The sequence below is a fragment of the Sceloporus occidentalis genome, unplaced genomic scaffold (genome assembly GCF_023333645.1).
Source record: "Sceloporus occidentalis isolate IW3139 unplaced genomic scaffold, rSceOcc1.0.p SCAF_4, whole genome shotgun sequence".
Taxonomy (NCBI): Eukaryota; Metazoa; Chordata; class Lepidosauria; order Squamata; family Phrynosomatidae; genus Sceloporus; species Sceloporus occidentalis.
Genome location: NW_028316984.1, coordinates 200,721,208 through 200,739,287, shown reverse-complemented (window position 1 = coordinate 200,739,287; position 18,080 = coordinate 200,721,208). Strand labels below are relative to the sequence as shown.

Sequence of the window (18,080 nt, the reverse complement as noted above, 5' to 3'; positions counted from 1 at the left end):
TCTTTTTCACTCCCTCCCAGGTCTGATGATGACAGTAGGTACAGAGGGAAGGGTTTTCTTCTTGAGGCAAGAATTTTATTTTAATTAATTTTAATTTAATTCTTCTCATTAATTTAAGAGAAGAATTGGTGGACAGATCAATGTAAGTCACAGTAAAAAGGGAGAGGAACTAGGTAGGGAAGGCCTGCCGGAGGAGAGCCGTCTTAAGAGCCTTCTTAAAGGCTGTAAGAGTAGAAATGTCGCAGATCTCCTTCAGCAGGTCATTCCATAGCTTCGGAGCAGTGATGGAAATGGCCCTCTGGGTAACTGAGGTTAGCCTAGATTTTATTGGCTGAAGTAGATTCTTCCCCTTCGAGGACCTTAGAGTGCGGGACGGACAATAGGGAAGAAAGCGATCCCTTAAGTATTCTGGACCCAAGCCATGTAGGGCTTTAAAGGTAATCACCAACACCTTGTACCTTGCCTGGAAACTAATTGGCAGCCAGTGAAGGGATTTCAAAAGCATTGTTATGTGATCATTACCAGAAGTACCTGTAATTAACCTGGCTGCCATATTTTGTACAAGCTGAAGTTTCCAAACTTGGCACAAGGGTAGCCCCATGTAACGTGCATTACAGAAGTCCAATCGACAGGTGACCAGCACATGTACTACTGTTTCAAGGTCTCCCGGTTCCAGGAAGTGGCGCAGCTGGCATATCAGCCGAAGCTGATAACAAGTGCTCCTGACTGTTGCATCCACCTGAGCTGTCAGGTAAAGAGATGAGTCAAGGAGCACCCGCAAGCTGCGGACAAAGTCTTTCAGGGGAAGTGTGACCCCATCCAGAATTGACTGACATAACCACGGTTGTACTTGCCCCTCCTTTCCCTCTACCAAAGCAATGTTTCCACTCCTGAATGCAAACTGTGACTACAGGGCTTGGAGCTCTTTCCCAGCAAGGAAAAGCTAAGTATTGGGGGATTTTACAATATCCTTTTTGTAGGGGAGGGGAGACAGGAGACTATGGTATATAGTTGATATCTTTCATGTAGCTGGGCAGTAAACCCAAAACTTAAAAGAGTGATTTATCCTCATTCAGCTGATGTGGTAGACAAAGCATTTTAAAGTCCAGGAAATAAACTTTAAGTTCCATTAGCAACAAAAAAAGGTACTCCCTTTGAGATCCATGATGTCTCTGTCTTTTGTGAGAGTCCCTATCTCTACAGATACATTTCCATACCATCTTAACACAGAACAATAGCAACAACATCTTGACAAAATGTAGGTCTGTGATTATCAATGTCATTTTTTTTGGTATGATTTTTAACACCGTTGCCTGATGAAGAAGCCAGTGGAGCTTTGAAAGCTTGTAACATGTATTTCAGTTGGCCCAATAAAGGTATCATTGTTTTGTGGTTTGTCCATGTTATTGGACATCACAAAGTCAGTCAATGCTAGAAAACAAATGGCACACTTACTTTGCCTCCAATTATCACCGTCCTGGGCACAAACAGCTTCATGGGGTCTCGCTTGATGCCTGAGAAACATAGCAGTATTAGAGGTGAGCAAGCTAAAATGGACAAGGCCAGGTCAGTTTGACTCAGGTAACTACTCAGTGTTCTACTCAGGAAATGAAAAGACACAAATAGACAGGGTAGTGTTTATCACAATCACACAGCCAAAAGTGATGGGAGCATTGAGGGATGTTCCTGTCACTACCATGCGACATCACTATAACTGCATCATTATCCTGTGAATAAAGAGTTATTCTAGTGCCACTAGAATCTTAGAGTTGGAGCCTGGAGAAGAGAAGGTTAAGAGGTGATATGATAGCCCTGTTTAAATACTTGAAGGGTTGTCATATTGAGGAGAGAGCTAACTTGTTTTCTGCTGCTCCAGAGAACAGGACCTAGAGCAATGGATGCAAGCTCCAGGAAAAGAGATTCCACCTCAACATTAGGAAGAACTTCCTGACAGTAAGGGCTGTTCGACAGTGGAACAAACTCCTTCCTTGGAGTGCACTGGAGTCTCCTTCTTTGGAGGTCTTCAAACAGAGGCTAGATGGCCATCTGTCGGGGATGCTTTGATTTAGATTTCCTGCATGGCAGAATGGGGTTGGATTGGATGGCCCTTTCAGTCTCTTCCAACTCTATGATTCTATGAGGAGATTCCAAGTGTCATCCAGTCGAAATCCGTGCCTCTTAGGAATACACAACAAAGGCTGCATCTGCACTGAAAGCCACTATCTGTTGTTTTAATAGGCCACAGAGTCACAGAATCATAGAGTTGGAAAGCCCTCAAGGACCATCCAGTCAACCCCATTCTGCCGTGCAGGAATACACAATTCATCTGTGACAGATGGCCATCTATCCTCTGTTTGAAAACCTCCAAAGAGGGAGACTCCATCACACTCCCAGATTGCATTTTCCACCATCAAACAGCTCTTACCATCAGGAAGTTCTTCCTAATGTGTGGGCGGAATCTCTTTAAAACAAATTAATTGTTTTTAAATCAGTGTATTAAAAGTAATATTTTAACTGGACTAACTGTTTAATATTTTATCTTTTTTTGGCAAGCGGCTATAGTAAACCATTGAATCTGAATCCCATTTTTGGAGAAAAGTGGGACAATAAATAAATAAATAAATAAATAAATAAAGGCTATATGATGCAGATCTGAAAGGGTCAGGCTGCCTGTGTGCACTCAGCCCCTACTCACGGTTGTACATGGTGATGATGTGGAGGCAGTTCATGAGCTGCCGCTTGTATTCATGGATCCTCTTGACTTGCACATCAAACATGGATGACGGGTTGATCTTCACCTTGTATTCCTTCTCCAGGTACTGGGCAAACTTGACCTTGTTTTCCTGGGTGAGGCAGAATTAGGGAACATTCAGCCAACAGTTTTAAAGCAGTGGTCTGGGGGTAGGGTTGCCATATTCCAGTCCCTTATATCCAAGCATCTGATTTGCATATGCAAATTATTACAATTATTCATACTGTTAATTTGCATTTTGATTATGCAGATTCAACACATTAATCTTTGCACTTTTTCTACTTTAATGTTTCAACCTCAGTACTAGTACCAAGCTAAGAGCTCTCTTTCCCCGCCTAGCTGGTGTCAAGAGAGAGACGCTTAGCATTAGGCTCAAAGCACCAACACAACCACCACGTAACACAAAGTCATCTCTGTTTGCCTCCTTCTTTTTCCACCTTCTGGGCCTATCAGGAAAAACGGGGAGTGGATAGATGAATAATGTGGCAATGCTAGCCCTGTGCAGGAGCAACCACAGCCGGCACTGTGGGATAAGGCTCCTGCCATTGCCAGTCTTCTTGCACAGTTTCCTGCTTCATTGTCACTGAAACGTGGTCTGCAATGAACGAGAAATCTGGGATTTATTGCTTCAACTGGCCCAGCCAGCTGGGACATTTTTTAATTCAGGATTCTCCAGGTTTTCCAGGACAAATGGCAATCTTACCTGGAGGCCACAGATAGAAAGCTGAACATGTTGCCCCTATCCTATTTCTTTTTAATGTGTTACCTAAAAAGTTCTACTCATGCCCTCTAGTGGCCACAAGGGAAATTTCTGCATTGTTTTTATTCTCACTGGCTGGCATATCTCCTTCCTCAACATCAGAAAAAATAGTCACACTAATGAAGGGGTGGGCATCGAATCACAGAATCAGAGTTGGAAGAGACCTCAGGGGCCATCCAGTCCAACCTCATTCTGCCATGCAGGAACTTACAATCAAAGCATCCCTGACAGATGGCCATCCAGCCTCTGCTTAAAGACCTCCAAAGAAGGAGACTCCACCACACTCCGAGGAAGGAGTGTGTTCCACTGTCAAACAGCCCTTACTGTCAGGAAGTTCCTCCTAATGTTGAGGTGGAATCTCTTTTCCTGTAGTTTGCATCCATTGTTCCACGTTCTAGTCTCTGGAGCAGCAGAAAACAAGCTTGCTCCCTCCTCAACATGACATCTCTTCAAATATTGAAACAGGGCTATCATGTCACCTCTTAACCTTCTATCTCCATGTAAAACATCCCCAGCTCCCTGATAGTGCAGCCCACTTTATGGCTTGGGTCCAGTCTATTTGAAGGACCATATCACTCTGTACGAGCCCCCCAGAGAATTAAGATAATCCGGATAGGCCCCTCTCTCTATCCCACCACCCTCTCAGGCGCGTTTGGTGGGAACAAGAGAAAGGGCTTTCTCAGTTACTGCTCCTAAGCTTTGAAACTCCCTCCCTAGGGAGGCCAGGATGGCTCCATCCCTGCTGTCCTTCCGGCGGCAGGTAAAGATGTTCTTGTGCCGTTCTTGTTCTTTGCAAATTGATAAGGGCTGGGAATATTGTGCTGATTAAATTTTAAGGTTTGTATTTTTAATATATTCTATTTTAACTCATAATTATTTTAACTTTTAAAATTGCTTAATTGTTTTTAATTTTAATTGTTATACATTTTAATGTTGTATTGTTTTTAAATTGCATTGTTTTAAACCTGCTGTTCACAGCTTTGAGTGCCTATACTGGGAGAAAGGTGGGATATAAGAAAGTAAAATAATAAAGTAATAATAATAATAATCTGGCCTCCTAGACTGTTTTTATGTCATTTTTTTTGCTACTCCCAAATAAGTATATCCTTTCATAGAATCATAGAATCATAGACTCATAGAATCGTAGCATTGGAAGAGACCACAAGGGCCATTCAGTCCAACCCCCTGCCATGCAGGAAATCCAAGTCAAAGCATCCCCGACAGATGGCCATCCAGCCTCTGCTTGAAGACCTCCAAGGAAGGAGACTCCACTACACTCCGAGGAAGGAGTGTGTTCCACTGTTGAACAGCCCTTACTCTCAGGAAGTTCCTCCTAATGTTGAGGTGGAATCTCTTTTCCTGTAGCTTGCATCCATTGCTCCGGGTTGTAGTCTCTGGAGCAGCAGAAAACAAGCTTGCTCCCCCCTCAATATGACATCCCTTCAAGTATTTAAACAGGGGTATCATATCACCTCTTAACCTTCTCTTCTCCAGGCTAAACATCCCCAGCTGTGCTGTGTGCTTTCAACATGGCTACCCCAAGGTAAACCTATCATGAGCTTTTCTTGACAAGATTTATGCAAAGGAAGCTTGCCATTGCCTTCCTCTGAGGCTGAGAGAGTGTGACTTGCTCAAGATCACCTTTTGGGTTTCATGGCTGAGCTGGGAATCAAACCCTGGTCTCCAGAGTTGTAGTCCAGCACTCAAACCACTCTGCCACTCTGGCTTAGAGGAAATGGACAGTGGCAATTTCATTCTTTTTTAGTCCTAGGAGAAGAAGTCTTTTTAAAAAAACAGGATATGAACCAGAAGTCACTTCCAGGTTGTAAGAAAGGACCTCTCCTGGGCCTAAAATACCCCCCCACACACACTCACAAATGGCAAAAATGCCCCCCAAACACTGGTACCAACATTTCTAAATTGTTGAGGTGTGCAGTGGAGTAAGAGCCAGCATGGTGTGGTGGTTTGAGCTTTGGACTATGCCTCTAGAGACCAGGGTGCAATTCCTCACTCAGCCATGGAAACCCACTGCGTGACCTTGGGCAAATGGCAAATCACACACTCTCAGCCCTAGAAAACTCTCTGGTAGGTTCGCCTTAGGGTCATCATAAGTTAGAAATAACTTGAAGGTAAAGAACAAGAACAAGTGCAGTGTGGTGGTGCAGCCTTTCAAGATCTCGTGGGAGGTCAATGTGGCCTCCAGCTCCTAACAGCTGCCTACTCATGGCATCACCACCAATTGTACAAGCGTAAGTTACCAAGAGCTTTGGACATGGAAAGGAGCAAAGAAGAGATTGCCAGGTCCTTCCCTTCCTCCTCCTCCCCATTTACCTGCTTTATTTTGGCCACCTCCCGGATGAAAACCTCATCGTTCACAAACCGGTGCAACTTTGTCAGCTGGCTTAGGTCTTTCACGTACTCCTCTCCTATTTTCTGTGGAAGACAAGCAAAGGGTGTTGTTTGTTCATCATCATCATCATCATCACATCCACCAACCTGAAATACAAAGTTCTTTTGGGGTATCCATACCCATTTCACCAAAGGACTCTCCCCTTCCCTGTCTCCATTAATACCCACTGACATGTGAAAGTGGAAAAACTGCAAATAAAAAAACACTATAGTCAGCCCTCCACATTTGCGGATTTGATTATTCACAGATTTGATTAATATGTTTTCTCCAGGAATCGCTAGGTCCTCCAGTGCAACTCTGCCAGAAGTTGACCATAAAGTCACACTGAAAGACTTAAAGATTCCTAGAGAAAACACCTCTAGGTATTTGTAGTAGGTCCTCCAACACAATTCTGTGGTCAGTTTTTTCTGGATGCTAACCACAAGTTACTCTGAAGGACATTGAGATTCCTATGATATGTTCTCTCAGGTTAAAAAAGATAGCTTTTTTTGTTTGCAGTTTTTCCATTTTCACAGGTGTCCTGCACCCCTAACCTCAGTGAATGTGAAGGACCCACTGTATTTGTTTTCCTGAGAGATCACCTCTCTAGGAAACTCTAGGTCCTTCAGCGCAACTCTGTGTTCAACATGCATCAGAGGTTGACCATAAAATTGCACTGGAAGACCCACAAATGCCTAGAGAAGTGTTCTCTCTAGGAATCTTTAGGTTCTCCAGTGCAACATCTGGCACAAGTTGGCAATAGTGTCACGCTGGAAGAACTAGAGATTCCTAGAGATAACATATTAATTAAATCCATGAATAGTCAAATCTGCCTCTCGTCAAACAGGTTGTGAAGGTTTTTGAAAGTGATGCAAAAGCCTACAGAACCTATTGAACCAGAGCCCAGTGTAGGCTGAACAATGAAGAATCAAATGGTGACTCATGCAGGAAGAGGCAGGAGACTTTGCAATTTATTGCGTGAGAAATGCTGAGACACAATCTTGTCTAAAAACAAAACCGCCTGACTTCTCCCAAACCACAGTTCATTGAAGGGTCAGAATTATTATGAAAGGCAGACAGCTAGAGAGACCTACCAAGCACTGCTTACCTCTGCGATCAACTCAGCCAGCCCTGGGTTGCAAAGCAGGAGCCAGCGTCGAGGTGTAATGCCATTGGTTTTATTCTGAAATTTCTCTGGCTCCAGCTCAGCGAAGTCCTTGAACCTGCAGCAGGAAAGAGCACGCATTCTCAGATTCCTCTGCTGAGCTGAGACACACAGGCTGCATCTACACTGTAGAATTAATGCAGTTTGACATGGCTTTAACTGCCATGGCACAGTGCTATGGAATTCTGTCCTTTGTAGTTTTCTGAGATATTTGGCTTCTCTGTCAGACAGCTCTGGTGCCACAACAAACTACAAATCCCAGGGTTCCATAGGATGGAGCCAGGGCACTTAAAACGTTGTCAAACTGCATTAATTCTGCAGCAGGGCAACACCCACATACTGTATTTCTGCAGGCTGTGTTTACAACACCCCCCACACTCCCATAGCTTCCACGCATACTGTAAATTTTACCTAAGGTCACTTCAGATTTTATTCAGATGTTGGTGTCTGTGTGTATAGGTTGAAGCAATTAATCATTCACAGATTTTATTAATATGTTTTCTTTACGAATCGCTAGGTCGTTCAGTGCGATCCTACCAGAAGTTGACCATAACATTGAAAGACTTAAAGATCCCTAGAGAAAACACTTCTAAGCATTTGTAGTTCCTCCAATGCAATTCTGTGGTCAGCTTTTGCTGGATGCTAACCTCAGAGTTGCACTGAAGGGCCTAGAAATTCCTAGAGAGATGTCAGAAAGCCCTGGTGGTGCAGTGGTTAAATGCCTGTACTGTAGCCACTCACTCACAAACCACAAGGTTGCAAGTTCAATACCAGCCAGGGGCTCAGGGTTGACTCAGCCTGACATCCTTAAAAGGCACAAAAATGAGTACCCTGTTTGTTGGAGGCAACTAGCTTACACTTTATAAACCGCTTAGGGGGTGCTTAAGTGCACTGATAAGTGGTATAGAAATGTACTTGCTATTGCTATTGCTATAATTAAGAACAGAAAGCAACATGTGAACATTTGTGGACCACTCTATTCTGCTTTGGTCAGACCTCACCTGGAATGCTGTGTTCAGTTCTTTCTGGGCACCACAATTCAAGAAGGATATCGACTAGCTGCAGGGTATCCAGAGGAGGGTGACCAAAATGGTAAACCACCCAAGTCTTATGAGGAGCAGCTTAGGAAGCTGGGTGTGTTTAGCCTGGAGAAGAGAAGGTTAAGGGGGACATGATAGCCATGTTTAAATATTTGAAGAGGTGTCATACTGACAATGCAGCAAGCTTGTTTTCTGCAGCTCCAGAGACTGGGACACAGAGGAATGGATTCAAATGAGAGGAAAAGAGATTCCACCTAAACAATAGGAAGAACTTCCTGACAGTAAGAGCTATTCAACAGTGGAAGTTGCTGCCTCGGGGAATGGTGGAGTCTCCTTTGGAGCTTTTTAAACAGAGGCTGTTGTGGGATTGTTTGAATGGTTTTGGACTGAATGGCCAAGGAATCCATGTCCTAGTCTCTGGAGAAGAGGAAAACAAGCTAGCTCCATCCTCAATATGGTATACTTTCAAATATTGAAACAAGGTTTCCATGTCACCTCTTAACCTGCTCTTCCTCCGGCTAAACATACCCAGCTCCCTAAATTGCTCTTCATAGGCATATGGTTTCCAGACCTTTCACCATTTTTCTCACTCTCCTCTGGTCATATTCCAGCTTGCTAACATCCCTCTTGAATTTGTGACACCCAGAACTGAACACAATATTCCAAGTGAGGCCTGACTAAAGCAGAATACAATGGTACTATTATTTCCTTATGATCTAGACACTGTATTGCCTTCAAGTCAACTCTGACTTGGGAAGTCGAAGGCTTTCATGGCCAGCATCCATAGTGTTTTGTGGGTTTTTCGGGCTATGTGGCCATGTTCTAGAAGAGTTTCTTCCTGACGTTTCGTCAGCAGCTGTGGCTGGCATCTTCAGAGAATGCTTGCCTGGCAAAAGTGGGTCTATATATACTGTGTGAGCCTGGGAATGCAGGATTGATTTGCATGTGTCTTGTTCTGTGCTGATGGCAGGCCTCAGGCTGGGAGGCTAATGCAAATTGCAGACACTAATCCTCTTTTGTATTAGCCTCCCAGCCTGAGGCCAGCCTTCAGCACAGAACAAGACACATGCAAATCACTCCTGCATTCCCAGGCTCACACAGTATATATAGACCCACTTTTGCCAGGCAAGCATTCTCTGAAAATGTCAGCCACAGATGCTGGCGAAACGTCAGGAAGAAACTCTTCTAGAACACGGCCACATAGCCCGAAAAACCCACAAAAACTATCAACTCTGACTGATGATGATGACCCTATCTTAGGCTTTTCTTGACAAGTCTTATTACTCAGAGGAGGTTTGCCATGGTTCTACTCTTAGGATGAGAATGTGTGATCAGCCCAGGGTCATCCAATGGGCTTCCATGGCAGAGCAGGGACTTGACCCTGGTCTCCCAATTTCCTTGTCCAACGTTCAAACCAATGGCTCTTCTCAACTGCTCTAGACAGCTCTTTTGCTGCTTAACTCTCAAAAGGGTTGAATAATCTCTTTTGGAAGCTTCTAGGAGCCATTCACCTTTTAAACTGATTGTAGGATTGCCTGCACTGTTTTACATAAAAACAAATAAACCAATTTTTCCAAACCAGAAGAAACCCTATGGCTATTTCTGGGGACGTTAGTTACATTTTTGGATGTCCATCAGGCCCCCAGAGGGTCCCGGGGCAGAACATAGGTTCTCAGTCCCACCACAGCTGCCCACCCAGATGTTGTCAAAAGTGCCACCTAACATTCCCAAAGCTGTTTGGATCTCATCTGCACCCATTCGACAAAAATGACCCAACACTCACACTGCTACTTACACCTGGCTCTTGACAATCTCTGAGTGGATCTTTGCAACCCCGTTTACAGCATGTGAGCCAACAATACAAAGGTGTGCCATGTTGATGCGCTTGACCCCTTCCTCTTCAATTAAGGACATCCGTCTTAGGCGGTCCACATCCTTTGGGAACAGCGCTGCAACTCTCTGAGTAAAGAACACAAAGATGGAAAGAGCTATAGGTCATTCTTACTGCTCAGAAATAGGCCAGGGGGTAAATATAGATTACTTCTCTGATATATGATATTGTTTGTGCAAAACCTAGAAGTGGATTGAAGCATCGATAATGGAAAAATGGATCATTAAGATTGCTGAGTTACTCCAAATGGCCAAATTAAACATACCCAGCTCCCTAAGCCACTTCTCATAGGGCATGGTTTCCACAGAATCATAGAGTTGGAAGAGAACCCAAGGGCCATCCAGTCCAACCCCCTGCCATGCAAGAAATCTCAATCAAAGCATCCCTGACAGATGGCCATCCAGCCTCTGCTTAAAGACCTCCAAAGAAGGAGACTCCACCGCACTCCGAGCTATGAGTATCTGTGTGCACCTTCAAGAATGTGTATTTGTGTGCGTCTTCTGGTTGCCTGTAGACCTATGGCAACTCCATGAATTTCATAAAGTTTTCTTAAGCAAGGTATTCTCAGAGATGGTTTCGCTAGTTCCTTTCTCCTAAATAGAGCCTACACCACCTGGTATTCACTGCACTACCCTTGCTTAAATTTGGCCTCAGGTCTCATCCAAGTCAGCTTGTGGACAAACATTTCCAATCTCACTTTGGCACTCTGAAGATCAAAGCATAGGTGAAAACAGTTTCCACCAGTCACTGGGTACTGTTAGCAACACCACTGGTAATAGGAGGGAAATTAAAAAATTACACAAGCAATTGGCTTTTTGGTAAATAATTTCCAGTGTAAAATACAGTCTGCCCTCCCCATACACGAGGGATCCATTCTGGACTGCCCAGCGTATGGGGAAAAGAAGGTATGCTCAAGCCCCATAGGAAATAATTAGATGTGTGTTTGTGGTGGTGTGCGGGGCGCACGGGGCAGGTATGCACCTCATTACTTCTAATGGGGCTTGCCTCCCCTATAAGATCAAAGCAGCAGAAGACAAGCCCGCCTCCGAGGAGGGCTGACTGTAGTGCCAAGCTGGTGGCTTTCATGTCAGTGGCACGGTGAATCTGCTTTGGGTATTTGTCATTAAGTTACTACTACTACTACTACTACTTTACTTACACTTTGTTCCCCTCCTCATGGGAACTTAAAGTGGCTTACAAATTGTACATACATATACATACACACACACACTTAAAACATACAAAATATCACGTTGTGTCTCCCTTTGCATATACATAATGAGATATCTTGGCTGGAGTATAGGCATTTAACCACTGTGCCACCAGGACTCCTCTATATGCACAATAAAATATAATGGAGAGAGAATGAGAATCTATGAAATGGCTGGAATCCAAGTGTAGTCCACGGTACAAATCCATGCCCCCCACTGTTTCAAAGATCCTTGCATTTCCCTCCAGCCTCACACATATAATAGAGAGGAACCTCGCTCAAAAAAGTTTGAATTTTGGAGTATTTCCGATTTTGGAATTCTGGACAAAGGATACTCAACCTGTATAATTAAAAATAATGGAAAGAAGAGGTTGTGTGTGTGTTTTTAAAGGTACAATTAAAAAAATATAGCATTTTGATTAAAAGTCCCTTCTTTTAAAAAAAAATGTCTCAAAAACTTGTCAGAATAAGAAAGCCTTTGTTTGTCGATGGAAGGAGAACAAGGAGGGGGCCAATCTAACCTTCCTAGTAAGGGAATTCCAGAGATGCAGTCACTAAGAAGACCCTGTCTTGTGGCCTCACCAGTTGTGCCTGTGGAAGTGATGGGAGCTTCAGTGGAGCTGTCCAAGGTATGCAACCACCTGGCAAACATGGTTCAGCACCCTGGACACTCCTTGAATGACCAGGCTAGAAGAGAGTTGCTTCACTGCTCCCACCAACCCATAAACCACCACGGCTATAACCAAAATTGTTAAAAGTCCTAACTGGAAAATTTGTGACGCAGCCCTACTTACATCCAGATGCCTCTGGTTGATCTCATAGATGATCTGGAGGTGTCTTGGCAGCAGCTTCTCCACCAACTCAACTGGCCAGCGCTCAAGAGCTTCGGGGAGAACAGTGTGGTTTGTGTAGGCAAAGGTCCTGGTGGTGATGTCCCAGGCCTGGGATTTATGAAAGAAAGAGTTAGTAGGGCAGGCTGAGAAAACAGAGTTGTTGGGTCCATCTAGGCAAACATTCTCAATTCAGACAGGATTTCAGAAAGGATTTTATCTAGCTACCCCTCCATATGGTAGAATTCAAAGATATAGCCATGTTAGTCTGTAGAATCACTATGTAGAGATCTCATAGCACTTTTGAGACTAACTGAAAGAAAGAAGTTGGCAGCATGAGCTTTCCTAGACTTAACTCTTCTTCCTCAGATGATGATGATGATAATAATAATAATAATAATTATTATTATTATTATTTATATCCCGCCTCTTCCGCTTGAGGATCGAGGTGGGTAACAGCAAAGTTAATACAATATACAACAATAAAAACAACAAGCCCCACAAGATCCCAACCCAACCCTCCCTCCCAACTATAAAATTAAACAGTAAAAGATGGTTAAAAGTACATAACAATACATCAAAATTAAAAAACAAAACACAAATAAGAAAAATAATAAAAGGAGGGGGATTCAATTGGTTCTGGACATGATCAATTGGGGAAGGCCTGCCGGAAGAGAAAGGTTTTGTTGCCTTTTTAAAAGCCTTGAGTGATGTAATCAAGGCATGTGTCATCGTAGCCAGATCCAACTTCTCAACGAACAGACGCAGCTGGCGCACTAGTTTTACCTCTGCAAATGCACTCCTGGCCACTGCTGTAACCTAGGTCTCCAGGCTCAGATCCAAATCCAGGAGCACACCTCCAAGCTGAGAACCTGAGATTTCAGGGCAAGTGTTTCACTATCCAACACAGGCTGAGTCCCTATTCTCTGATCTGCGTTCTGACTGACCAGGAGCACCTTTGTCTTGTCTGGATTAAGCTTCAATTTGTTTGCCCTCATCCAGTTCATTACTGACAGCAGACAAAGGTTTAGTGGTGAACCTATGGCACGAGTACTAGAGGTGGCACTCAAAGCTCTTTCTGTGGGCACACACGCCATTGCCCCAGCACAGAGTTTGCCAGAGTTTGTTACTAGAAAGCCAGAGGGACATGGCACTTTGAGATAAATAGTGGGTTTTGGGTCACAGTTTGGGCACTCGGTCTCTTATACATTCACCATGACTGGTTTAGTACAAAAACAGCATCCTTGGAGTCAGATGGAAAGGAGAAATAGAGTTGAGTGTCATCCACATACTGGTGACACTGAACCCCAAAACTCCGAATGACCTCTCCCAGCAGTTTCATGTAGATATTAAACAGCATGGGGGACAGAACTGAGCCCTGAGGGACACCACAGCTAGTAGCCAGAGTGTCAAATAGGTGTCCCCAAGCACCACCTTCTGGGTCCACTCCGCCAAGAAGGACCAGAGACATTGTAAAACAGTGCCCCAAAGTCCCATCCCAGAGAGGCGACCCAGAAAGATACCATGGTCGATGGCATTGTAAACCACTGAGAGGACCAGCAAATCCAACTGGAACACATTCCCCCTGTCCAGTTCCTGCACAAGTCATCCACCAAAGCAGCCAATGCTGTCTCTGTCCCACAGCCAGGTCTGAAGCCAGGCTGAAATGGATCTATATTGTTATGCGTCTTCAAGTTGCTTCCAACTGATGGCAACCCTATCATGGGGTTTTATTGGCCAGGTTTGTCCAGAGGGTAGTTGCCTTGCCTTCCCGTGAGTCTGAGCAAGTGGAGTTTGCCCAAAGTTGTCCAGTAGGTTTCCATGGCTGAGTGGGGATCCGAACCCTGGTCTCCTAGTCCAGTGTTCAAACCACTACACCATGCTGGCACTCAGAGATGATGATGATGATGATAATGATGATGATGATGTTTATGCTTTATTTATATAGCATTGTAAATTTACACAGTGCTGTACATACAATCAATTAAAATAGATAAACAAAAAGTATAGGGATCTACCCCTTGGCCCACTAGGATTATCAACTCTGACTGACAGGGAGGAGTCTTCAAGGTTTCAGGCTGGATTACCTCCTAGTCCTACCTGGAGGACCCTGGCATTTCCTCCTGAGAGTCTCCCATCCAAATATTAACCAGGTCCCTAGGGCCTTGTAGTCCATCCCTCTGTTGATTCAAGAAATATACTCCTAAAGCATCTCAGAGAGGTGGTCATCTAACCTAGCCTTTTTCAGCCTTTTAACCTTTAAAATAATTCTCAGGTTTCAGAGAATTGCTGCATAAAGATTATTATATATCATGCTCTGTCATGGAATCCCTGGCAACCGCTTGCTGAACCCTAGAATTATAAGGAATTCTGGTTAAGAAACCCTGGTTCAACCTTTGAATAAAAAACTCCAACAGAGGAAAATCCATTGAGTCACAGAGTTGGAAGAGACCATAAGCGTCATCCATTCCAATCCTCTGCAGGAATTCACAGTCTTCTAAGGTATTCCATTCCACTGCTGATTTGCTCTTATTGTCGCACGCTCATTCTGCTTTTGCTAAATCAAAGTAATAGAGACCCAAGTTTCCAGGTACACTGTTGTCCTAACCAGAGTTCAGAAAAGTTATTTGGGGGCTTTAAGGTCTAATCTGCACTGTAGAAATAAAGCAGTTTGACACCACTTCAATTGCCATGGCTCCATGTATGGAATTCTAGGATTTATAATTTGGTGATGCACCAGAGCTCTCTTACAGGGGAGACTAAATATCTCACAAAAGTACAAATCCCAGAATCCCATCACATTGAGCCATGGCAGTTAAAGTGGTGTCAAACTGCATTAATTCCGCGGTGCAGATGCAGGCTAAGCCAGCTGGCAGTTCTTCCAAGTTTTTACATGAATTCTGAACATGGAACCTGGAAGCTTTTTCTTTCTTTCTTTCTTTTGCAATTTTGCCCTATACCCTGGAATAAATAAATTTAAAATATGCTCTTACATTTAGAAGATTAACTAACCAACTAACCAAGCACATACAATCTGAAATTAGGAGTTTAAATTTCAGCAATGAAGAGAAAGCATTGCATGAAACCTCACTTTCTTACAGAGCCTTTGGGAAGGAGCCTTCCTATGCCGAAAGATATCTAATGGGTAGCCATGCTGGCCATCCAGCAAAGTACAATGACATCCCAAACCCACAAAATGGTGATGCCTTTATTGGACTGACCAAAATGCACAAAACACACGATGCAAACTTTCGAAGCTCAACTGGCTTCTTCATCAGGCAAAGTGTCAACAATCAAACAGGAGACAGAAAGAAAATGATGGTGTTGGCCAATAAAAGTTTTGCTGTTTTGTGGATTTTGGATGTTATTGTACTATGCTGAAAGATGTTTTTCACAACTGCTGTGAAACTGTGTAACTGCAACTCAACAGTATCGTGGCAGCTGGGGTCTTATATATGTAGCCTTAAGGGCATCCACGTTGAGAAGAGAGCCAGCATGCATATTAGCCCATCTCTGAACAGACGTTTCTACATGAAAACTCAACGTTGCAAAATAACAAACCACTCTTTTAAAAAAAAAACAGCTTTATCACTGAACAGCAGATGGAGCCATTGTGAAACTACTAAACCCAGTTTGTTTCTGCTGCTTTTGAGGAGCAAGTAAGTACCCATTGCTACTCTTTTTTTCCAGTGGCAAGCGGCACCTTACAAATTATGGCATCAAGCTGGTACATCCATGTCAATTCCCTGGAAAAAGTGCCACCAGTATTAAACACCTTCCCTAGTTGTAAATGGGGATTTGGGGAACTGGAAAACTTCAGTTGCACGAACACGGAAACCTAATCTTCTTGTATATTGGAAAGAGGAAGCATAATGCAAAAAAAAAAAAAAAAGGCTCTTAAGGATATGCAGGGGAAACCAAGACTACATAAATTAGGTAACTAGGAAGCACAGCAGACTTGCAAAAGTCAGGTGTTAGAAAGCTGAGGCAGAGAATCTGACAACTGTAGATGTGACTCTCTGTAAATTTCATTCTCACAGACAAGAATTAATTATTTAACCATATTTGTCCTTGTGAGAAATTTAAAGACTCTTTCCAATTTGGGGCATATCCTGAGCAAAAAATGCATGTGTTTTGTGTGTGTGTGTGTGAGTGTGAGTGTGTGTGTCTATGTGTTTGGAGGGCAGGTTGCATAGAAAACAGAAAACAGCCTTTTTTGTGCAGGAAAAAAAACCCTCCATAAAGATGTTGCTTTCTGCGCAGAAAAGATTGTTTTCCATGCATTTCTTTGTGCAGAATAAGACCTGAACTGCAGTGATTCACACACATCTAGGATCTTCCTTGCCAGGGTTACTTGGCACTTGCAAAAACCCCTCTTAATTTTTCTTACTGGTTCCCCAAGATTTTTTTAATATTGTTTCTATCCTTACTAGTAACCCTGATCTCTGAAAACCAAGCCAACATGCATAAAGAAAAGGCCTTCCAAACCTTCTCCCACGGCAATCTCTCAATATCCAGGAAGACTCGCATCAACTCAGGAATAGCCATGGCAGGGTGGGTGTCATTCAGCTGGATGGCAACCTGCAAAAATGGCACAAAGGGAGGGGGAAAATAATGAAGCAGAGATAAAAAGAAAGACTGCCTAGGATTCCAAAACCACTTGGCTAATTTCTAAAAGGGAAAGAATTGAAACTTAAGAGCCTGGGGGAAATATAATGATGGCACATCTTTAATAATCTCTGGTGTGATCCACTCAGGAGTCACTGGCAGATATATAAATAACCAAGGCTGCACTTCTGTGTTACAGATGACTACACTGCTTTCATAGAATCCAAAAATTGGAAGAGACCCCCGAGGGCTATCCAACCCCTTCTGCCATGGGGGAAGACACCATCAAAGCCCTCCTGAAAGATAAAACAATATTTGAAATATCAAACTGTTGGAAGGTTTTTGCATTCTCTTTCCTGCTCCTTAGATAGATAGGGATTTCCTGCATGCAAACTTTCCCCTCTCTTTCTCTCTCTCATTCAAACTAACCATGTGATTCAGATCACTCCCCCTTTGGGACTAAGAGAAATTCTCTCTCAAGATTTTCAACTGAACTGTTGGTTTTCCTCCTCTTTTAACTTTCTTTGGAAAGATGGTGTGATAAAGATTTCTTTTTACCTGAACTATTCACTAGCTAGATTAGGATATAGCTTCTATATAAATATAGATTAAAGCCATTAGTTAAACTTTTGTTTTAAACTACAAGCTATGTGTTTGTTGTTTTTGAGTCAGTCTCAGTTCTTAGGGAGGCTCAGGGCCAAAATAAAGCTGCTTCAGGCCACTTTGGAAATGTGCTGTTTAAATGACACATGCATACTAAGAGGCCAGAAGCCATGCCAAAGCCTAAAGACTGAAGCGCAGCTTGGGTGCAGCTTCTGGCCTCTTAAGATGTGTGTGTCATTTAAACAGCATACCTCCAAAGTGACCTGAAGCAGCTTTATTTTGGCCTGTCTGTTTGGGCCCATAGCTAGACAAAGGCACATTTCTACTACTCTGGCAATTTAAAGCTAGACTTTAACAGGCATGGCTTTGACATTTTTGGTATTTCAATATTTTTGTTTCCTTACTAAAGTCTGAAGCCTTGGGGAACTTAAATTACACTACAAAAACAAGGATTATATTCCACAGCTATACCCTATTTTTTCCAGATGACTGCACAGCACCAGATGAAACAAGGTCAAGAGAATCGATTTGCATTCTCAACAAACGCACACACAAGCAAGTACCTGGTCTGGAAAGGAATCAAAAGCAGTCCGGACACTTTCAGTGCTCCCAAATTTAGAGGCTTTGAACCGCCGGATGATGTCCTGTAAGGTGGCGGCAACCACAAAGTATTCCTGCTTGAGCCGCAGCTCCTTTCCCTCGAAAAACTGAAAGATGAAGAAGAAAACATTGCATTGGGATCGACAACAAGAAGAACACAAGACAAGAGTAAGGGGCACAAAAGTCCAGTGATGGCCATTGTCTGTGATGGCAGACACCAACAATGGCTTAC

At 43.3% G+C, this 18,080-nt stretch overlaps 1 protein-coding gene across 1 annotated transcript in view; it reads right to left on the bottom strand.

Moving 5' to 3' along the window:
- Positions 1-18,080, bottom strand: part of LOC149315297 (glycogen phosphorylase, liver form) — a 66,393-nt gene that overhangs the window by 11,556 nt on the left and 36,757 nt on the right. Inside the window, exons 9-16 of the mRNA XM_089522909.1 lie at positions 17,812-17,955; positions 16,526-16,618; positions 12,002-12,148; positions 9,902-10,065; positions 7,010-7,124; positions 5,844-5,945; positions 2,696-2,843; positions 1,456-1,514 (exon numbers count right to left, since the gene is read on the bottom strand). Coding sequence (XP_089379035.1) covers positions 1,456-1,514; positions 2,696-2,843; positions 5,844-5,945; positions 7,010-7,124; positions 9,902-10,065; positions 12,002-12,148; positions 16,526-16,618; positions 17,812-17,955 — 972 coding nt within the window. The remainder of the gene's footprint in view (positions 1-1,455; positions 1,515-2,695; positions 2,844-5,843; positions 5,946-7,009; positions 7,125-9,901; positions 10,066-12,001; positions 12,149-16,525; positions 16,619-17,811; positions 17,956-18,080) is intronic.